We start from the raw sequence: 22,200 nt of genomic DNA, 5'->3' as shown, positions 1-22,200 counted from the left end.
CTTCTAGCTAAGAGAAGCTTTTCTAAGCTAAGTCTGCCTTCTGGGATCCTATTGTGAACAGAATGATGTGTGAGTAAACCTTTTTATACTTTTATAGAAGACTGTGTCGTGTCTTATCTTTTATGAGGGAATAAGGGGGAAATACCAGAACAGTCATTATAGAGGCTTTAGCGAGCCTGAGCAAAACACATCGCTGCAAGTTTAAAAAGGGGAATGTTACTCTGCTAAATTGTTGAACTTGTTAACACAAGTTGGAAAAGGATATAATCAAACAATATATCCCCTCCTGCATCCCTGAACATTCAAAGAGAATACTTTCACATTTGCCTGAGTGAATGGGCACCACCAGGAAAATCAAGGACCGCCTGCATCAACATTTAATTTTCCCACAATTGAACAGCTAGGTCAATAGAATTCATTGCCTCTAGACGCGATGACCAGCCTTAAGGACTGTCAACATGGATTGCATATGGGGGACAGTCCATATATGTAGGTAGGACTGACAGAGTTTCTTATGGTGAAGACAAACCCTACACATATATAACTTTCATGCATCTAAGCTTTTATGCTAGTTGCACATAGGAGGTGGGAAGAGCAGACAATCCTGTTCCCCCTCTAGGTACATTTGCTACACAAGCATCTAGCACGTATAGCCTTAAGAAGCTTTTTAAAAAGAGAGAAATCCATAGAGGGGGAGGCATCAGTCCTGATAACCCCATGTACAGAGATCCTACGCTTCTTTGTGGTCTGGAGGTGGCTCAGTTGGTTAGAGCGTGGTGCTGATAATGCCAAGGTCATGAGTTTGATTCCCGTATGGGACAGCTGCATATTCCTGCATTGCAGGAGATTGAACTAGATGACCCACAAGGCCCTTTCTAACTCTAAAGTTCTCTGATTCTGTGATTTTAATGTTGTTGCCTTTAAGGCCTCCTCCCTAAGTTTCTCCAAAGAATTTGGCTTGCCACTGTTGGAAACAGGATACTGGGCTTTATGGACCTTTGAGCTGGATGCAGTGTCTTTCGGGGTTTATCTCATAGAATTTCCCTGTTCTTCAAAAGTGTTGGAAAATGTATTTGTTTGTAAAAAATGGGTATACTTAGAAATTAACTTCCAGGGTTTATAGAACGACTCCAAGTAAAGTATCCTGAAAACTGATTCTCCCCTCTGGACATCATTAGTAAGGTATTTGTTTGATGGAGCCACACACTTACCTATCAAAAATCCCCCATATAACTAAAACAGCAACACTCTCAAACAAGAGGGAGGTATATCAGCAGGCTTGGGGGAATCCTGAGGTCTGCAGAAGCACAAAAAAACATGTTGGGGAAAAGTTGGAGGAAGCCTCCAAACAGTTCACTAAGGACTGAGCATGCTCAGTGGGTTCACTGCCGGTTGTTGTTGGTAGGACAGAAACATTGGGTGAGGAAGGGACTAGAAGGAGTCTCTTGCATGGCCGGCTGGCATCTCAAATGGAATTTCTTGCAGTTTCCACTCGTTAAGATACTGGACATGCTAAACACATTATATGGCACATCTTTTTCTCTGTGAATGAGTATATGCACTTTCTGAGTGAGCAGAAAGAAGAAATGGAGATGGCAAGCATCTTTCAATAAGGATAGGTAATAGTTCATCTCCACTGAAGAACAGAGATATTATGCACATTTCATTTATTCTGGCACTCATAAGCATAGGTAGGCAAACTAAGGCCTGGGGGCCGGATGCGGCCCAATCGCCTTCTCAATCCTGCCTGCAGACGGTCCGGGAATCAGCCTGTTTTTACATGAGTAGAATGTGTGCTTTTATTTAAAATGCATCTCTGGGTTATTTGTGGGGCATAGTTACAGATAGGTAGCCGTGTTGGTCTGCCATAGTCAAAATAAAAAATTCCTTCCAGTAGCACCTTAAAGACCAACTAAGTTAGTTCTTGGTATGAGCTTTCGTGTGCATGCACACTTCTTCAGATACACTGAAACAGAAGTTGCCAGACCCTTCTATATAGTGAGAAGGTGGGGAGGGGTATTACTCAGAAGGGTGGTGGGAATGGGTGATTGGCAGATAGCTGAGATGAGCCTGTTGACGACTCTTAACAACTGCAATAGGTCTTACAGGAAAAGGCAAGGGGTGAGAAGGTGAAAAATGGCTTAGTCATGTATAATGAGATAAGAATCCAATGTCTTTGTTCAGACCAGGTCTCTCCATTGTGGGGCATAGGAATTTGTTCATTTTTTCCTTCAAAATATAGTCCGGCCCCCCACAAGGTCTGAGGGACAGTGGACCGGCCTCCTGCTGAAAAAGTTTGCTGACCCCTGCTCATTGCTAAAAGTGTGAAATGCAAGGTATAGCATTGTGGGTGGCGTGAAGAGGAATCTGTATACAGATTTTAAATCAGATCTGCAGCCCTGACCTTGAGAACAAATCCGTTCCAGGAAACTGTTACAGCAAAAAGTGAAGGTTGTCGTAACCGTGTCCTTCCTGACTGGGCTGAGCAACGGAACATAACTTACATTCTTATGGACATTGTCTCCTCTGTCACTGTTTCCGACAGAAATAACAATGGCTTCTGCTCATCACAGGATGACAACGCAACACATCCCAAAAAATTTACTGCTAGGATCTGCTTGCCGTTCCTGCCAAGAAGCCACATTTTAAAGGTATCAGACAGGAACCCAAAACACGCCACCACCCAACGCTTGCAAAGAGTCAAAATGTCGGAAGCAAAGCAACACAATTGTTGACATTAATTGCTCATTATTCATTAGCGGCGTCCTTAGTCGCTCTTGATATTCAGGAGAGCAGATAATCCAGATAATTTTGATTTGAGGGGGCGGGTAGGGAAATAACCTAACTGCAATGGCGGAGAGAAACCACAATAAAAGATTCATAGGCTTTTATATATATATATGAATATAGGACTCTCATTTTCAAGAGGCATCAAAGCAGGCTGCAGCTGTTGTTATGTAAAGGCGAGAGCGCGTCGCCTCAGACCGTTTGCTGGTGTCAGTTTGTGTTTGGCGTTACTGAAATTACACCAGGCCAACCCCCGCGCTTGGACCTCTTAGGCCTTCTGAATTTCTGCCGGGGACTGTGTGGCTTCATGGATGGGGGTGTCCTCCTGCTGTTTCTCAAGGTAGCCCGTCTTTGGTGGGCTGAGAGGCCTTTTCTCCCCAGAGGGATGGCTCACATCCACTTCCCCTGCCTGAGAAATCCCTGAACCCTCCTCCTGTCCTTTCTCCGGGGCTCCGGGATCTGTTTTGGCTCCTGCGCCACTATCTGCTTCTGATAAGCGTAGGTTGGAGTCTGGGGGCGTCTTTGGGGAATCTGGCAGGCGGGGGCCGGCTGAGGTCATGCAGCTTTCCGCTGAGTCCCCTTTCTCTGCTTTTGGCTGTTCCAGCATCTCCGGTCCCCCAGCGCTCGGCTGGGTTCTGGTCCCCTCAGGAACCGACTCCCCCTTCTCCGGTTTTATCTTCGTCCACACAAAAGCGCCGCGTTTCTGGAAAGGGAAACAAGGTTGATGTTAAGCAGGGGGACTTCGGCGGTGAGGAGATGCAGCTGTGAGCTGAATTTATTTATTAGCTCAAGTGCTGGCTGGTCTCTCTCTCTCAGGCCTCTCCTCTGGCCAACAGGGGCCGGGATATAGCTGGGAGCAAACAGAACAGCTGAGCCATCATCTTGCCTGGTTTGCAAAACAAGGATGTGGGTGGACAGGGGAAGGCAACAGGTGAAAACGAAAGAGACAAAACCTTGCCAATGCCATCCCTTTTCCTGCCCGCCCCCCACCCAGTTCTGCTTTTTTTTTATTTGAAAATGGCTACGGTGCTCTTGCAAACTGGCATTTTCTTTTCCGCAGGGCAGCGCCTATCCCCGTCAAATTTTATTTCTTGCCACTCGGGTTGCTATGGATACAATTTCAAACCCCTGGCTGATGCAGGCCAAAGATTTATGAGCACTCGCCAAATGACTTTGGCCATTAAGGGTTGCATGAGAAGAATAGGATTAATTTGATTTTATATATATAAAAGCGGGGGTGGGAGACAACAACAAGCCAAAGTGGAAACAAACAGGGCTCTGTTTTGTTGCAACATGTCTCCGAGAACAAGGTTCTCCATTTGGAAACCTGATTCAGTGGGAATCTCTCTCTTCTCCAGCGTTAATCCTGATTCATCCCATAACCATTTCTTGGTTACCAAATTGGAAGTCCACTCAGTACAGAAGCACTTGACAATGTCAAACAGAGAAAAATAATTATATTAAGGCATGGACGGACATTTAAAAAGATATGTTAGGATGGGAGAAATTAAAATTGTCTCTACTGGGTCGAATTTTTGTGATAAAATGTGAATATATATTGCCCATAATGATGTTTTTGTTCCAAACAATGCCTGTTATAGCTAATGACTTACCATTCAGACAATGGCAAAATAAAAAAAATCAAGTTTTTATGGCAAGGGAAAAAACACCACGTGTTAAAGTAGTACAAGATGCAAAGGAAAGGGGAGGATTGGCATACCAACGTAAAATTGTACTTTGCAGCATGTTGTTTAATGTGAAGGAAGGAGCTGAGAAATGAGTGGTTCCTGGAAATAGGACATGACTAGATGGAATGGGTATTTGTGGTACGACAAAATTAATGTGGACTTTAAAACCAGCATCTTTTGATAAAAGCAGAAGACAGCCTGTCATTTTTCACGTATCTCCAAATTAAAGAAAGTTTGGTACTGGGAGATACCAAGGAATAATCAAAATTACCAGAAACCGGGTGGCTTTTCAAATAGGCAATGTTTGCTCTAAAATCAAATTACTAAATTAAAATTTCACTGGAATTAACGCCCCAAAGAAGTTTTTGAAAGTCAGCTCCTACTAGACTGAAGATATTGGAATTGAGTGGCCCTGGCCGTGCGGCTTGGGGGAGGTCTGGATCCAGCCCTTTGGCAAGCTCCAGCTCTGCAAATCCCTGCTTCAGAGAATCTCAGCGGAAGTTTAATTTCTTATCGGACTTCATGCCTTCCCTGGGGGTGGCTTACAACCATAATTGCAGCAATGATGTAGCTGGGAAACTGGAGGAGCCTCAGTCCTAGGCATACTGAGGGATAATAATTCTTACGCTTAGCAAACCATGTCTGTAGTGTTGGAAGACACCTCAAGAGTCATCTTAACCTGTATTTTAAATTGATGTTGTTGTTGCTGCTGTTGTTTTTACCCCCTATTATGTTTTTACTATGATTTTATTGGTGTTAGCCACTCTGGCCGGGGAGGGCAGGGTATAAATAAAATTTTTATTTATTATTATTATTATCATCATCATCATCATCATCATCTACTCCAACGTCCTGTAATGCAGGAATCAACAGGTAATACTAAGGTGCCACACACACAAGGTTCCAATTTTAGTCATAATAGTAGTAGTAGTAGTAGTAGTAGTAGTAGTAGTAGTAGTAGTAATTCACTATTTATACCCCATCCATCTGGCTGGGTTTCCTCAGCCACTTTGGGCGGCTCCCAGCAGAATATTAAAAACACGATAAAACATCAAACGTTAGAAACTTCCCTAAACAGGGCTGCCTTCAGATGCCTTCTGAAAGACAGGTACAGTGGTGCCTCGCAAGACGAAAAGAATCCGTTCTGTGATTCTCTTCGTCCAGCGGTTTTTTCGTCTTGCGAAGCAAGCCCATTGACGGATTAGCGGATTAGCGCTATTAGCGGCTTTTAGCGGCTTATTGGCTTATTGGATCAGCTGATAAGCGGCTTGGCGGCTTAGAAAAGGGGGGGAGGGAAAAACCCCCGCAGGAATTCGCAAGACATTTTCGTCTTGCGAAGCAAGCCCATAGGAGATTCATTTTGCAAAGCACCTCCAAAACGGAAAACTCTTTCGTCTAGCGAGTTTTCCGTCTTGCGAGGCATTCGTCTTGTGGGGCACCACTGTAGTTGTTTATTTCCTTGACATCTGAAAGGAGGGCGTTCCACAGGGCGGGTGCCACTACCGATAAGGCCCTCTGCCTGGTTCCCTGTAACTTCACTTCTCGCAGTGAGGGAACCGCCAGAAGGCCCTCAGAGCTGGACCTCAATGTCCGGGCAGAACAATGGGGGTGGAGATGCTCCTTCAGGTATACTGGTCTGAGACCGTTTAGGGCTTTAAAGGGACTACATCAGGACCACAGCATGTGGGAAGGGGGAAGTTTAACAACAAAAAACTCTTCCTCCTGCACTGAATTTAGTCTTTGAGGTGGAGGGTGGTAGGAAGTCCTTGGTCCCTCACATCACAGTGGTGGTAATAATAATAATAATAATAATAATAATAATAATAATAATAATAATACATTTTTATTTATACCCTGCCCTTCCCAGTTCAAAAACCTGGCTCAGGGCAGCTAACAACAAATTTCAAACACTTAATTGTAAAAGCAGAATAAAATACAGTATAAAAACATGAATAACAATAAATTTCAAAATTCAGAAATCAATTTAGAGGAAATAAGCATTAGATCATCCCCAGGGCTAGCTGGCTGAATTGGTCCTACTTGGGCCAGCGAGGAGGCCAGGGGAGAATTAGCTGTGGAGTCTCAGAGTGGATTATCTTCATAAAAAGGGAAGGGGAGAGAAGAGAAGGGAAATAAAAGATCAGGCTGAATTCAAATTAAAGGCCAGGCGGAATAGCTCTGTCTTACAGGCCCGATGGAAGGAGGTTAAATCCTGCAGGGCCCTGGTCTCATGGGACAGAGCATTCCACCAGGTCGGAGCCATCACTGAAAAGGCCCTGGCCCTGGTGGAGGATAATCTGACTTCCTTAGGGCCCGGGACCTCTAAACTAAGATTATTCATGGACCTTAAGGGCCTCTGCAGGGCATACCAGGAGAGGTGGTCCCGTAAATATGAGGGCCCTAAGCCACAAAGGGCTTTAAAGGTCAAGACCAGCACCTGCCCACCTCTTGCCTTCTGCTACAATATCCCAGGATCTTTTTTTGTAAGGCAACCAAGTCGCAAAGAAGACATTGCCCTGTCTTTCTAAGGCCATCGGGCTGGTTTGACAGCAGGCGTGCCGTTTGCAAATACCCAAAGCCGGTGACTGCAACGCACGCAGTGACATTCCCTAGTCCCAGAACAATGTGCTGGAGGCCTTAGGGGTAAACACATCCTTCTGGCTTCCTGCTGAACGTCCAGAGCACAGGATGCACATGGCCTTACCTTCCCTTGATAGGGGATGCAGGGGGTGGCTCTGGCATTGTAGTCGTATTTGAAAGTGATCTGCTCTTGGAAAATTCTCGGAAGGCGGCCCGGCAACGGAGGAGCTGCGAGTGGAACTGCGACAGAAAATGCACAGTATAGTCTTGCTTCCAGGCGGTTTGCATGGCTACATTGAATGCGGGAGACAGGAACACAGGAATCTGCCTTATAGTGAGTTGGACCACTGTGTGATGGCCTGGGATTCGGACTCGGAGGCTGAACCTGAGGAATCCCAGCCTGCACAGGATTCCCCGCCTCCAGAAACAGCTGAGCCAGGGCTGGGGCTTGAGCCTGAAGGGTCCTCACCTGTGCTGGGTCCTCAGGTGCAGGCACCAGCTGAGTCTGCTCTGGCTCCTGAGGTGATGGAGGACCCATTGCCTGCAGGTGCTCTACTCTCAGCCCTGTCAGAGGAAGCGGAGCTTGCCTCTGGGTCCGGTAACCCTCCAGCCTCTCCTGAGCTGCAGAGGCTCAGGGCAGAGAGGCGGAGGGAACTAAGTTCCCACAGGAGGAGTGCTCGCCTCCAGGCCAGGAGAGGCGAGTCACCTGTGGACCGGGGCCGCCCTATGCCTCAGGGCAGATAAAAGCCAGCCAGCCCCAGTCCCAAGTTGCGGGAGCAACGTTGTCGGTAGCCTGTTCCTGTCTGCACCCTATCCTGCTTCTCTGCCGGAGCTCCTGACTTCACCCGACTCCCTGCCCTACACCCAGCTTCAGCTACTACGGACTGCCTCCACGTTGCACCTTTGACCACGGACCGGCCTCACGGTTATCCCTCGGGACCAGCACACACTGGTTCATCAAGCTTAGTATTGTCTACACCAGCCTTTCTCAACCTGTGGGTCCCCAGATGCTGTTGAACTACAACTCCCATCACCCCTAGCTAGCAAGGCCAGAGCTCAGGGATTGTGGGAGTTGTAGTCCAACAGCATCTGGGGACCCACGGGTTGAGAACCACTGGTCTACATGGAATGGTAGCATCTCAACAGGGTTTCAGAGAAGGGTTCTCTCCAAGCCCTACATAGAGTTGGCAGGGATTGAACCTGGACCTTCTGTATGCAAAACAGATGCTCTACCCCTGAGCTACGCCACTTTCCTGATCTGTCCCAGGTGAATAATAATAATAATAATAATAATAATAATAATAATAATAATTGTTATGTACTGAAGTTCTCACCCTGGGCCAGCAGGGGGATACTGTAGATAGTTATGCAAATGAAGGATCGAAAAGTGACGTTCAGTGATTGGATAGTTTTGTATGCAAATGAAGGATCGAAAAGTGACGTTCAGTGATTGGATAGTTTTAGAGCGTTGCAACAGTTACAACTGTTCTGTAGCTCTATATAAGCAGGCTGACTGAGCTCCTCAGCTTAGTTCTGTTCCAGCTTACAAAATAAAGAGCTGCTTTGGAGAAATCACTGTGTTGTCTGCTATGTCAACCCACAACATAATAATAATAATAATAATAATAATAATAATAATAATAATAAATGTATTACTTATACCCCACCCATCTGGTCAGGTTGCTCCAGCCACTCTGGGAGGCTTCCAGCACATATAAAAATATAATAAAACAGCAAACATTAAAAACTTCCCGATACAGGGCTGCCTTCAGATGCCTTCTAAAAGTTGTGTAGTCTTTATCTCCATCTCCTTGACATCTGATGGGAGGACGTTCCACATGGCGGGTGCCACTACCGAGAAGGCCCTCTGCCTGGGTCCCTGTAATTTCACTTCCAGCCGTGATGGAACTGCTAGAAGGCCCTCGGAGCTGGGCTCTGAACAATCAGTTCAGTAGGGCTGATGTATTTTATTAAACAACAACATTTAAGAAATGGTAAGGTTTCATCTTACTGAATTTCTGCGATATTAGATAACTGCAATGGGAGATAACCTGTTAATAATAATAATAATAATAATTTATTATTTGTACCCCGCCCATCTGGCTGGGTTTCCCCAGCCACTCTGGGCGGCTTCCACAGAAACCAAAAAACACTAAAATATCATACATTAAAAGCTTCCCTGAATAGGGCCGCCTTAAGATGTTTTCTGAATGTCAGATAGTTGTCCATCACCTTGACATCCGATGGGAGGGCATTCCACAGGGCGGGCGCCACCACCGAAAAGGCCCTCTGCCTGGTTCCCTGTAGCTTCGCTTCTCGCAATGAGGGAACCGCCAGAAGGCCCTCGGCGCTGGACCTCAGTGTCCGGGCAGAACGATGGGGGTGGAGACGCTCCTTCAGGTATACTGGGCCGAAGCCGTTTAGGGCTTTAAAGGTCAACACCAACACTTTGAATTGTGCTCGGAAACGTACTGGGAGCCAATGTAGGTCTTTCAAGACCGGTGTTATGTGGTCTCGGCGGCCGCCCCCAGTCACCAGTCTAGCTGCCGCATTCTGGATTAGTTGTAGTTTCCGAGTCACCTTCAAAGGTAGCCCCACGTAGAGCGCATTGCAGTAGTCCAAGCGGGAGATAACTAGAGCATGCACCACTCTGGCCAGACAGTCAGCGGGCAGGTAGGGTCTCAGCCTGCGTACCAGGTGGAGTTGGTAGACAGCTGCCCTGGATACAGAATTGACCTGTGCCTCCATGGACAGCTGTGAGTCCAAAATGACTCCCAGGCTACGCACCTGGTCCTTCAAGGGCACAGTTACCCCATTCAGGACCAGGGAGTCCTCCACACCAGCCCGCCCCCTGTCCCCCAAAAACAGTACTTCTGTCTTGTCAGGATTCAACTTCAATCCATTAGCCGCCATCCATCCTCCAACCGCCTCCAGGCACTCACACAGGACCTTCACCGCCTTCACTGGTTCTGATTTGAAAGAAAGGTAGAGCTGGGTATCATCTGCATATTGATGGACACCCAGTCCAAACCCCCTGATGATCTCTCCCAGCGGCTTCATATAGATGTTAAAAAGCATGGGGGAGAGGACGGAACCCTGAGGCACCCCACAAGTGAGGGCCCAAGGGTCTGAACACTCATCCCCCACCACCACTTTCTGAACACGGCCCAGGAGAAAGGAGCGAAACCACTGTATAACAGTGCCCCCAGCTCCCAACCCCTCTAGACGGTCCAGAAGGATGTTATGGTCGATTGTATCAAAGGCCGCTGAGAGATCCAGCAGAACTAGGAAACAACTCTCACCTTTGTCCCTAGCTCGCCGGAGATCATCAACCAGTGCGACCAAGGCAGTTTCAGTCCCATGATGAGGCCTGAACCCTGATTGGAAGGGATCCAAATGGTCCGCATCCTCCAGGCGTGCCTGGAGTTGTTCAGCAACCACACGCTCAATCACCTTGCCCAAGAATGGAAGATTTGAGACTGGGCGATAGTTGGCCATACTGGCCGGGTCTAAAGATGGTTTTTTAAGAAGCGGTTTAATGACCGCCTCTTTCAGCGGATCTGGGAATGTTCCCTCACAGAGGGAAGCATTCACCACCCCGCAGAGCCCATCGCCCAGCCCTTCCCGGCTAGCTTTTATAAGCCAGGATGGGCAAGGATCAAGGAGACAGGTGGTTGGTTTCACTCGTCCAAGCAGCCTGTCCACATCCTCGGGGGTAACGGATTGAAATTGATTCCATGCAACTTGACCAGACAGGGCTCCAGCACTCTCCCGCCCCAGCCCTGCTCCCACGGTGGTGTCTAGCTCCTTCCGAATATGAGTGATTTTATCTGCAAAAAACTTTGCAAAATCGTTGCAGGAGATCTTGGGGTCTTTACAAGGCCCCGATGGTAAAGGTGGTTCCGTTAAATTGCGGACCACCTGAAAGAGTCTCCTGCTACTATTTTCTGCAGATGCAATAGAGGCGGTGAAGAAAGTCTTCTTCGCCGTCGCTATCGCCACTTGGTAGGCTCGACGTTGAGCTCTAACCTGTGTCCGGTCAGATTCGGAGTGAGTTTTCTGCCACCGACGCTCTAGCCGTCTCAGCGATTGTTTCATCGCCCTCAGCTCCGAAGAAAACCACGGGCCTGTCCGGGCTCCATGCAATCGGAGAGGGCGCTTCGGAGCCAGACAGTCGATAGCCCTGGTTAACTCCGCATTCCAGCGGGCCACCAGGGAATCAGCTGAAAGGCCATCAACATGGGATAAAGCATCCCCTACCACTCTCTGGAAACCATTTGGATCCATTAAGTGGCGGGGGCGGACCATCCGAATTGGTCCCACCTCCCTGCAGAGGGGAAGGGTCGCGGAGAAGTCCAGTTGCACCAGGAAGTGATCTGACCATGGCACTTCTTTGGTTTCATTTTTACTTAGTGTCAGATCACCCACGTCGCTAGAGGTGAATACCAGGTCTAAGGCATGTCCATGACTATGAGTTGGGCCCAACTTATTCAGGGACAGCCCCATGGAGGCCATGCTTTCCACGAAGTCCCGAGCGGCCCCTTGTAAGGTCGTGTCGGCGTGGATGTTAAAATCCCCTAGGACAACCAAACTAGGTGTCTCCAGGAGAACATCCGCCACGACCTGAAGCAGCTCGGACAGGGAATCCTTGGTGCAGCGGGGAGATAACTTGTTGAGGCTTCTGTTGTTCCACATTATACAACACCCTCACAACACACATCTGAAGGCTCCCTACATCACAGCATTTCTGGCTAGAAGCCCGAAAAAAAAGTCTCCACCGTTCGGAACTGGTCCACAGACACAGTTTCTTTTGTGGCTCAGTAGGTCAAAGCGAGGCTAGATAAACAACTGTCAGGAGTGGCTTAAGAGCCGGACTAGCAAATCCGGCTACAATGCATTCACGTTCGGCTTGGTGACCCAGGATGTCCTTTTCAGCCCCTGCGAAGCTACACTAATGCCCAGGGAAAGGTTAGCTATCGGTTGTTTCAAAGAATGCAAAGCCCAAATGCTGACCTACACATTCAAAGCATTGTCTCCAGCTTCTATGAGAAATCTGGCTTGCAGGAGCCACGATGGATTTCGGCAGAATATTTGTGTGTGCATATAGCCTTTTAGGGACCAGTTCTGCCAAGCCCGGCATCTCTGCCGAGACGCTGTCCCCTTGCCTTGAAGAGCACCAGCCCAAATCCAGACAAACAGCTGGCTCCATGTTGGCAGTCCAACAAACACGCTCACATATGGAAGCTATCCTCCCCACCGCCCTTGTAAACACGGAAGTGTGACTGGAGTTGTCATGCTCTGGCTATGTACTGCTTGCTATAGCTCAGCCATCCATCATCGTTCGCAGACAAGCTGGATAGCTATTGTGGGGCTGAATTATTGTGGAGAAGTTGACTAAAGGCAGAACCGAAGGTTCTCCTGGGAGGAGAAGCAGAAGGAAATACCGTGTTTATATGAATCTAATGCCCCATCTTAAAAAGCAGAGACATCACCTTGCCAACAAAGGTCCGTATAGTTAAAGCTATGGTTTTCCCAGTAGTGATGTAGGGAAGTGAGAGCTGGACCATAAAGAAGGCTGATCGCCGAAGAATGGATGCTCTTGAATTATGGTGCTGGAGGAGACTCTTCAGAGTCCCATGGACTGCAAGAAGATCAAACCTATCCATTCTGAAGGAAATCCGCTCTGAGTGCTCACCGGAAGGACAGATCCTGAAGCTGAGGCTCCAATACTTTGGCCACCTCATGAGAAGAGAAGACTCCCTGGAAAAGACCCTGATGTTGGGAAAGATGGAGGGCACAAGGAGAAGGGGACAAAAGAGAATGAGAAGGCTGGACAGTGTTCTCGAAGCTACAAACATGAGTTTGACCAAACTGTGGGAGGCAGTAGAAGACAGGAGTGCCTGGTGTGCTCTGGTCCATGGGGTCACGAAGAGTCGGACACGACTAAATGACTAAATAACAACAATGCCCCATCAGATCTAATGCACACCTCAATTTTCAAGACCTTGAAACCAAAAAAGCATTTGCTGGAGAATGTAAATGTGCCACCAAATCTAATGTGCACTCTAATTTTTGCGGTGTAATTTGGCCAAAAAAGGTGCACATTACATTCGAGTAAATACAGTACCTTACATCACTTTTTTTAAAAAAAAGGGTTTTGCCAATCAATGGGAAACGAAGGCCACAAGTGATGGCTTCTGCAGACTGAATCGCCAAAGTCAGCAGAACTTGCTTAAATTAATACTGCCATAAAGACTCTGATCCAAGATCTAAGGACAAGGAAAGACCTGCAAGCTAACATTGCAGCCTGAGTGGGGGGGGGGATGGGACAGAAAGCCCCCAAACTGGGAGCTACTGTTCTTTGTGTTTCATCAATCGAACTGAACTGAAAGGTGCCTATTGCTTGCATGATCAGGAGAAGGTGATTTAAGTGGAGACTGAGAATGGAAGAGTTTAAGGCACTGGAATAGGATCGTTGTTGCCTAGGGTGTAGAAATTCATTTCTGCTACCATCTCTCTGGCTGCAGGCTTCAGCAGCACTGTACACAGAGCTGACGATGGGACGTGTGTGCAGATTATGGGGAACAAAGCCAACACCAAAATTTGGTGCTCCCACCACACCTCTCGCCTCCCATTGCTCGTAATTGTTGTGGCACCTCCCGTGGTGGCCTCTTGGCTCAGCACCCAGTGTGGGCAAAACGGTCGCACTCCTGCAAATCTGCCTCTGCTGTGTTACACCAACACACGAATCAGATTGAAACCAGAATTCACAGGAGGTGGTTGAAGCTGGGAATTAGGAATCAATACATGTTAGGTCAGCGAAATGTGCCCAGATTTTGGAGCCATCACTCAATGGCGGAGCATGTGGCCATTGCCTGAAGGTGGCAAAAGGTTCAATAACAGTTCAGTAGCAGCCACGAGGGAGCCTGGTTTTGTAAGCAAATGTACTACTGCAGCAATCTCCGTTTCCGTCAAGCAACACTTGACACCTGTTGGCTGTTTTCTGTTCCGACTACACTTGTGCATGCAACAGGTCATAGTTTCGACCACATCACATCAGCCAAACTGATAGAGACCACCTCTCCGCAACTGAACCAACCCAGAACCTGCAATCATCACCCGAGGGCTTTCTTTGTTTGCCTGCTGCACGTGAGGTCCAGAGGGCAGCAAGAACAGGTCTTTTCAGTGGTGGCTCCCCATCTGTGGAATGCTCACCCCAGGAAGGCTTGCCTGGCACCTTCACTAAATATCTTTAGGTGCCAGGCAAAAGCATCTCTCTTCTCCCAGGCTTTTGGCTAATCTAGACATTCTATGGCCTTTGAAATGTGTTCATGGGAGAGGGGTTATTGGCTCGCTTTTGTTTCATTGCGGATTTTGTGATCTCATTTTGTATTTTTTATATTGCGAACCACCCTGTCAGCTTGGCAATGAAGGGCGGAACACAGATTTAATAAAGAATAATGCTTTCACTGAAGAAGTGATTATTGAAAGAATAATTTTTCGCCAAAGAATTGATGCTTTTGAATTATGGTGCTGGAGGAGACTCTTGAGAGTCCCATGGACTGCAAGAAGATCAAACCTCTCCATTCTTAAGGAAATCAGCCCTGGGTGCTCAGTGGAAGGACAGATCCTGAAGCTGAGGCTCCAATACTTTGGCCACCTCATGAGAAGAGAAGACTCCCTGGAAAAGACCCTGATGTTGGGGAAGATGGAGGGCACAAGGAGAAGGGGACGACAGAGGACGAGATGGTTGGGCAGTGTTCTCGAAGCATGAGTTTGACCAAACTGCGGGAGGCAGTGGAAGACAGGAGTGCCTGGCGTGCTCTGGTTCATGGGGTCACGAAGAGTCGGACATGACTAAACGACTAAACAACAACAATGCTTTTGTAGAAGCAGAAGCTGAACCACGTTTATATTTTAACTTGTCTAGTTTTGGTGGAAAGAAAGAAGGGAAGGGAAGGTTTCCCTTAAAAGTCTTACCTATTCCACGCGAAGGTTGCCGCTTATTGTCGAACTTAAGGGGCCGAATCAATCTACAGGCTGGCTTCTGGAAATGACTTCTTTGAGTGCTCTGCTTGTCGTAAGGTGGTTTAGGGCACGGCACAACAAAGGGCTCTCTGCTTGGCCACCAATGTTCCTTTTTTAGGGAACATAAATTAATTTGTCAACAACTAGCCTATAGAATTGCCATTATTTATACTTTCCAAGTTTATACAGTTCATTAATTTTACAATCAATTTAACATTTCAAAATTTGACTTCCTCCCCCCCTCTTTCTGCGGTTCCTTAAATGTATGTTTTTTTAATATCTTCTGCATATACATTTAACTTGCTTCTTTCATTATCTACTGTAAATATATGCTCTTGTGAAACTGCAGGTTATTACAATAATCCTGCTAATGTTTTATCAGTTAACTGTAGTTTATCTGTAAATAGTCAATAAACCATTTCCATTCTATTATAAAAAGCTTGCTATCTTTATTTCTTATTCTTCCGGTAAGTTTCGCCATTTCTGCATATTCCATAAGTTTTTGTATCCATTCTTCCTTTACTGGGACTTCTGCTCCTTTTCACTTTTGTGCAAGTAGCATTCTTGCTGCTGTAGTAGCACACATAAATAAATTTCTATACAATTTAGGTAGTTCTGCTCCTATAATTCCCAAAATTCTCCCCCCGCCCCTTCTGACGAAACCATGCTTTGGTGCATTGGTGGGGAACCTTCTTCAGACCAAGGGTCACTTTGCCTCATGGGCAAGTTTCCAGGGGCCGCATAGCAATGGCAGGCGGCTCTAAAAGCAAATGGATGTGCCAGTTACCTTCCTGCAGAAATTTGTGGTTCTTGTACACAAAAAACGGACTGTCTTGCCAGAGTGGTGCATGCTCTAGTTATCTCCCGCTTGGACTACTGCAATGCGCTCTATATGGGGATACCTTTAAAGGTGACCTGGAAACCGCAATTAATCCAGAATGCGGAAGCTAGACTGGTGACTGGGAGTGGCCGCCGGGACCACATAACACCGGTCCTGAGAGATCTGCATTGGCTCCCAGTACATTCCTGAGCACAAATCAAAGTGTTGGTGCTGAACTTTAAAGCTCTAAACGGCCTCGGCCCAGGATACCTGAAGGAGCGTCTCCACCCCCATCGTTCTGCCCGGACGCTGAGGTCCAGTGCTGAGGGCCTTCTGGTGGTTCCCTCACTGCGAGAAGCCAAGTTACAGGGAACCAGACAGAGGGCCTTCTCGGTAGTGGTGCCCGCCCTGTGGAACGCCCTCCCTTCAGATGTGAAGGAAATAAGTAGCTATCTTCTCTTTAAAAGACATCTGAAGGCAGCTCTGTTTAGGGAAGTTTTTAATATTTAATGCTGTATTGTTTTTAACACTCGATTGGAAGCTGCCCAGAGTGGCTGGGGAAACTCAGCCAGATGGGCGGGGTATAAATAAAAAATTATTATTATTGTTGTTGTTGTTAAAAATATTTGAGGGTACAGGGCAGGACCAAGCAAAACATATTTGAGGGTGCAGGGCAGGACCAGGCAAAACATATTTGAGGGTACAGGGCAGGACCAGGCAAAACATATTTGAGGGTACAGGGCAGGACCAGTGAGGGCTGTGGCCTGGGGAGAGTCCTGAGGGCCAGACCGAGAAACCAAGAGGGCTACATTTGGCCCTCAGGCCTAAGATTCCCCAGTCTGGGTTTAGCACTGTGGCAAAACTGGACCATGATCTCACTTTCACTAAGCCATCCTCACCTGCTTTGATTTTGCGCTGTCTGTGTCCATATACAGTACATTTAAAAACTTGGTGTTGAGCTTTATGCATTTTGCGTGTATCGGCTGAGGGTTATTACGGCACTCCAGCTTATACTGCTGTTCCTTTGGCGCATGTACCTCTTCGGTTTTAGCTAGCACCTTATTCCTTTCTGGGAACTCGAGGTTAAGTACTCTGTAGGAATCTGGGCTGAAAAAAAATATGAGAAAGCAGGGCAGCATTTACTACCCTGGAAATGACGCTGGTTTTAAAAACACACACATAAAAACCACTTCTGAAGCTCTAAAGTGTGGATATCTCCCTCAAGTTAAAACAGCAGGCGTTTTTTTAAAGTGCATGGATATTTAGTAAAAATGCCTCTCCATCACAATATAATTACAACAACAAATGCAATATGTATTTGAGCAATACGGGCAAGGTAAAACGGAAATAAAACAGAGTAGGTGGGAAATGTAATGGGAGTTCGGTAACATAGCATAGCTAGCAAGCAAGGAAAACAACGTTTCTTGTGTTAATTGGTGTATATATTGGCATCCAGTATCAGCATTAAGGTTCGTACTGAAACGCCACCTGTCCACTCAGGCTTTCCCCAAAGGGTAATCCAGCTGTGTTGTTGTTGTTTAGTCATTTAGTCGTGTCCAACTCTTCGTGACCCCATGGACCAGAGCACGCCAGGCACTCCTGTCTTCCACTGCCTCCCGCAGTTTGGTCAAACTCATGCTGGTAGCTTCGAGAACACTGTCCAACCATCTCGTCCTCTGTCATCCCCTTCTCCTTGTGCCCTCCATCTTTCCCAACATCAGGGTCTTTTCCAGGGCGTCTTCTCTTCTCATGAGGTGGCCAAAGTACTGGAGTCTCAGCTTCAGGATCTGTCCTTCCAGTGAGCACTTAGGGCTGATTTCCTTCAGAATGGATAGGTTTGATCTTCTTGCAGTCCATGGAACTCTCAAGAGTCTCCTCCAGCACCAGAATTCAAAAGCATCCATTCTTCGGCGATCAGCCGTCTTTATGGTCCAGCTCTCACTTCTATACATCACTACTGGGAAAACCATAGCTTTAACTATATGGACCTTTGTTGGCAAGATGATGTCTCTGCTTTTTAAGATGCTGTCTAGGTTTCATAAATCTGATCTACCGATTTGCGATGCGTTTAACGTTTGTTTCGCTGCTGTAAATTTATTGTTGATTTTGGTGTATGCAATCAGAAACGAAGCCATACAGATGTGAACCGATGTGAAGTGCATATAGCAGGCAGGGGGAAGGAGCACTTTGCTGGGCTCCAAGACAGAAATAAGAACACACCCTTAGCTCCTGCGCTCTTTCCTGCTCCGAGTCTGCCGTGCCTTGTCTGCGGCCTTCCAGCAACTGGGCGTCTGAAATACCTCGTTCTCGATAAGCGGCTGTTCAGGAAGGGCTCATTCTAAAATTAATGGGCGAGCCTGTCCCCACTCAACATTCCACCTTGCCAGGCTTCGCATTCCTGTTCCTCACCCTTCCCCTCCAACAGCAACAGCCCTTCCTCCCAGATTTATTAACGGCTTGCTGGGAAGTCAAGCCAAAGACACCCATCTCCCTTTGAGCTCTGACACTGGAGGGTTGACTCAGCATCTCCATCACCTTGTCTCTAATGGGTTTTTCCTTCTCACCCCTGATAGCATCCTCGAATAAAGGCCCATATCTGCTCCTGGTGCCTGCTTCTCAGCTGAAAAACCCCACCTCTTCCCCACTCCACTGCTCCCTGGCCTGCATTTTATAGGCACTTAGTGATGTCGTCTCCAAAGGGCCCTGCTACAAGGCAGTTTTCAAACACCATTCAAGGTCAATAAGCTCTCAAGATATTGAACTTATTGTTAGATCTATCTATATATGCCATGTGCTTTGGCATGTGTGTGTGCATACGCAGGACTGTTTTCTACTTCGGGGTTTCTGGACTCTTCTAAATGGATAGAACAGACTTTCAGTCAAGGCTGGCCCAAGACATTTTGGTACCTGAGGTGGACACCAGATTGGAGTCCCAGATTGGAGGGGTGAGGGGAGATCTATATCACCAGTGTCAAAGCAATGATTCTTCAACCTCAACTTCATTGGACTGGTCATGTTGTGCGGATTCCTGATTATTGTCTTCCAAAGCAACTACTCTACTCCAAACTTAAAAATGGAAAGCGTAATGCTGGTGGTCAGCAAAAGACTCTCTCAAGGCAAATCTAAAAAGATGTAGTATAAACTGGGAAACACTGGCCTGTGAGTGCTCCAATTGGAGAACAGCCTTTACCAAAGGTGTCATGGACTTTGAAGATGCTCAGACTCAGGACGAAAGGGAGAAACGTGCTAAGAGGAAGGCATGTTTGGCAAATCCACACCATGATCAACCCCCACCCGGAAACCTATGTACCTATTGTGGAAGGACATGTGGATCCAGAATTGGCCTCCACATTCACTTATGGACTCACTTTTAAAACCATGTTTATGGAAGACAATCTTACTCGGCTACAAGTGATCGCCAAAGAAGAAGACTATCAGGAACATCTACATCAGGAACATCAGGACATTGGGATCTGCTGCCCTGGTGGATCTCTTGCCCCATAGGTAGGCAGGTCCTGCTGCTATGTGAGGATAGAGAGGGGCATTTGTCCGTGCAGGAAAGAGGGAAGCCCCAGTTTTCATTCATTCCTTTGTTTTCAGGGGCCACGGGACAAGAAGCTTGTCCCAAGTCACAAAAGCAATGACTTCAGCCTTTCTGAATGAAGCTCTAAGTGCCCTCTCCTTGAAGAGCCAGAAGCAGCTGCTATTTCTTTTCCTTGCCCATGTTACCTGTTCTCTCAGTAGAACAAGAAGAGAAGAATTATCCCTGACCCCTGATGCCAACCCAGGCATGCCTCTTTGGAAATATTAAGAGGAGGGACTCATGGAGAGATGAAACAGGCAGCCCCTGCTGATGACAAGTAATTCTGCTGCACCTCTGCACCAGATGTGACTGGATTATCCAATCACAGCTGATGCAGAAACATGCTCTGGGACAGAAGAGCATCACTCACTGCGAGCAGGGAGTTTGGGTGGCCAGCAGCGGCCTTTTGACAGTTGCCTATCATGACACGCTGTTTGTTTGGGAACAGCTGCCTGGGTGGACAATGCCAAGGGTTAGATAGCTGCATCATTTTTCATAGCTCTTGTGAGCGAAGAAAATTGGTCTCAAATAACCGAGTGCATCTGTTCTAGCTTACGAACTAGAAGGGTTTGTTTTTATTTTATGTACTGGAAAGCTGTGGGGGCAAGTGGGAGGTATGCATTTGTTTGTTTGTTTGTTTTAGTAAGAAAAATATAAATGGTTTTATGAAATCGGCATCACCTGATGGAGGTTTAATACATTTTGTGAGTTTGGTTAACCACAGAGCCTAGGACTTGCCAATCAGAAGGTTGGAGGTTCGAATCCCCGTGACGGGGTGAGCTCCCGTTGCTCGGTCCCTGCTCCTGCCAGGTTGTCAGGGGCCTAGTTGCTGCTGATTTTACTGTTGGGTTGTTTAAGAGGGCATGTAGTTGGTGTTGTGTTAACCAGGGCATTTGGGTGTCTTCTAGTTTGTCTTGTATTTCTTGTCAACAACAAATTGCCACTGTTTTTTGTGCTGAGTAGGGACGTGGGTGGTGCTGTGGGTTAAACCACAGAGCTTAGGGCTTGCTGATCAGAAGGTCGGTGGTTCGAATCCCCGCAATGGTGTGAGCTCCTGTTGTTCGGTCCCAGCTCCTGCCAACCTAGCAGTTCGAAAGCACGTCAAAGTGCAAGTAGATAAATAGGTACCGCTCCGGTGGGAAGGTAAACGGTGTTTCCGTTCGCCAGAAGCGGCTTAGTCATGCTGGCCACATGACCCGGAAGCTGTACGCTGGCTCCCTCAGCCAATAAAGCGAGATGAGTGCCGCAACCCCAGAGTCGGCCACAACTGGACCTAATGGTCAGGGGTCCCTTTAGCTTTTACAGTCATACCTCGGGTTGAATGTGCTTCGGGTTGAGCACGTTCAAGTTGCGCTCTGCGGCAACCTGGAAGTAACGGAGCGTGTTACTTCCGGGTTTCGCTGCTTGCGCATGCGCAGACGCTCAAAATAACATCACACTCATGCGCGGAAGTGGCAAAATGTGATCCGCGCACGCACCGTCGCGTCTTACGTTGCATTCAGGATGCGAACGGGGCTCCGGAACGGAGGTACCACTGTATATGCTATATGGTAATTAATGGACCTAACAGGTATCTAAAGCCATTTGCACATAACAAAATATGTATTTTATCAAAGTGATTGCTGAGCTGAAATACAATTAAGAAGTATATTAATAGTGAATTGGGGGGGCAGGAGCGTGGTGCCCTAAGCTATAGCTTGTTTAGCTTATACAGTACGTAAATCTGGCACCCTTCATACAGGGTTTCTCCAAACCAGCCCTGGCACCCTCCTGGGGGAAGGAAGGGGGGCTGCCTCTGCAAGAGATGCTGGCAAGAGCCCCCTGGCAAGAGATGCTGCAGCAACTTACATGTAGTGCGGGGGGGCCTTTTTCCGCCGCCCCATCTCCAGGATCTCGTACAACATGGTGCTGGCCTGGCACCCAAAGGGGAGAAAAGGGGGAGAGGGGCGTGGGAGGGCGCGCAGCTTCGAACACCGCGACAGGGAGACTTCAGAGGCAGCGCCGCGTTTTGATGCTTTGATGCCGGATGGTTGCTAGGCGACCGCAGCCCGGAGAAAGGCGGGGACAGAACGCGGAGGGCGGAATGTAGGCGGCGCGCGCTCCCCTTGGCCAATCAGAATTGCCCCGCTGGCCGTCGGATGGTTAGGTACCTGTTCATGCTTTAAAGCCGGGAGAGCCAGGGACAATCTCCTGCGCATTTACTCGGAAGTAAGTCGCGCACCTCGTGCATTGCGACTGGATCCCGGTTACTAAGTGTGACTAGGGTGGAGATTTATTCAAGATAAGGACTGCAATCCTGCCCTGCTGGGAGTAAGTCTCCTAGAATTATTCAATGGGGGCTTGCTTTTGAGTAGCCCTACAGAGGGTTGTGTTGCAAACTGCATCGGACCTAGGCAGCCTGGGCACCATAGAGTTAGAGCACATTCCTTGCCCCGATCCTGGGAAACATAGTTTCTTAAGGGTGCTGGGAATTGTAGCGCCGTGAGGGGCAAACTGCAATTCTCAGGGTTCTTTGGTGGCTGAAATGTGATGTACGTGTGTGTGTCCCTTGTTTAAAAACCTCAAAATTAAGACGTTTAAATTATTAAGGAGACATCTATTAATTAAGTGGCGTTTTCAGCCTTGGCACTTACTTTTGCTCCTCCCATGTTCAGGTTGTAGCACAGAGGCGAATGCCTCAGCTGGTGGGTTTTGGGTGCCAAGCAGACTGGAAA

General features: G+C 47.5%; 1 protein-coding gene across 1 annotated transcript; it reads right to left on the bottom strand.

Moving 5' to 3' along the window:
- Nucleotides 1–2,728: 2,728 nt before the first annotated feature.
- On the bottom strand, nt 2,729–21,526 carry CIMIP6 (ciliary microtubule inner protein 6). Its single transcript, XM_083494756.1, has 5 exons — nt 21,335–21,526; nt 16,803–17,010; nt 15,036–15,192; nt 7,180–7,295; nt 2,729–3,490 (listed from the first exon to the last, which is right to left on the bottom strand). Exons 1-5 carry the CDS (start codon nt 21,388–21,390, stop codon nt 3,056–3,058), a joined length of 972 nt encoding a protein of 323 aa, XP_083350882.1. The 5' UTR covers nt 21,391–21,526; the 3' UTR covers nt 2,729–3,055.
- Nucleotides 21,527–22,200: the final 674 nt, after the last annotated feature.

Source organism: Podarcis liolepis (genome assembly GCF_965112155.1).
Source record: "Podarcis liolepis genome assembly, chromosome: 3".
Lineage (NCBI taxonomy): Eukaryota > Metazoa > Chordata > Lepidosauria > Squamata > Lacertidae > Podarcis > Podarcis liolepis.
This window is presented reverse-complemented; position numbering and strand designations above follow the sequence as displayed.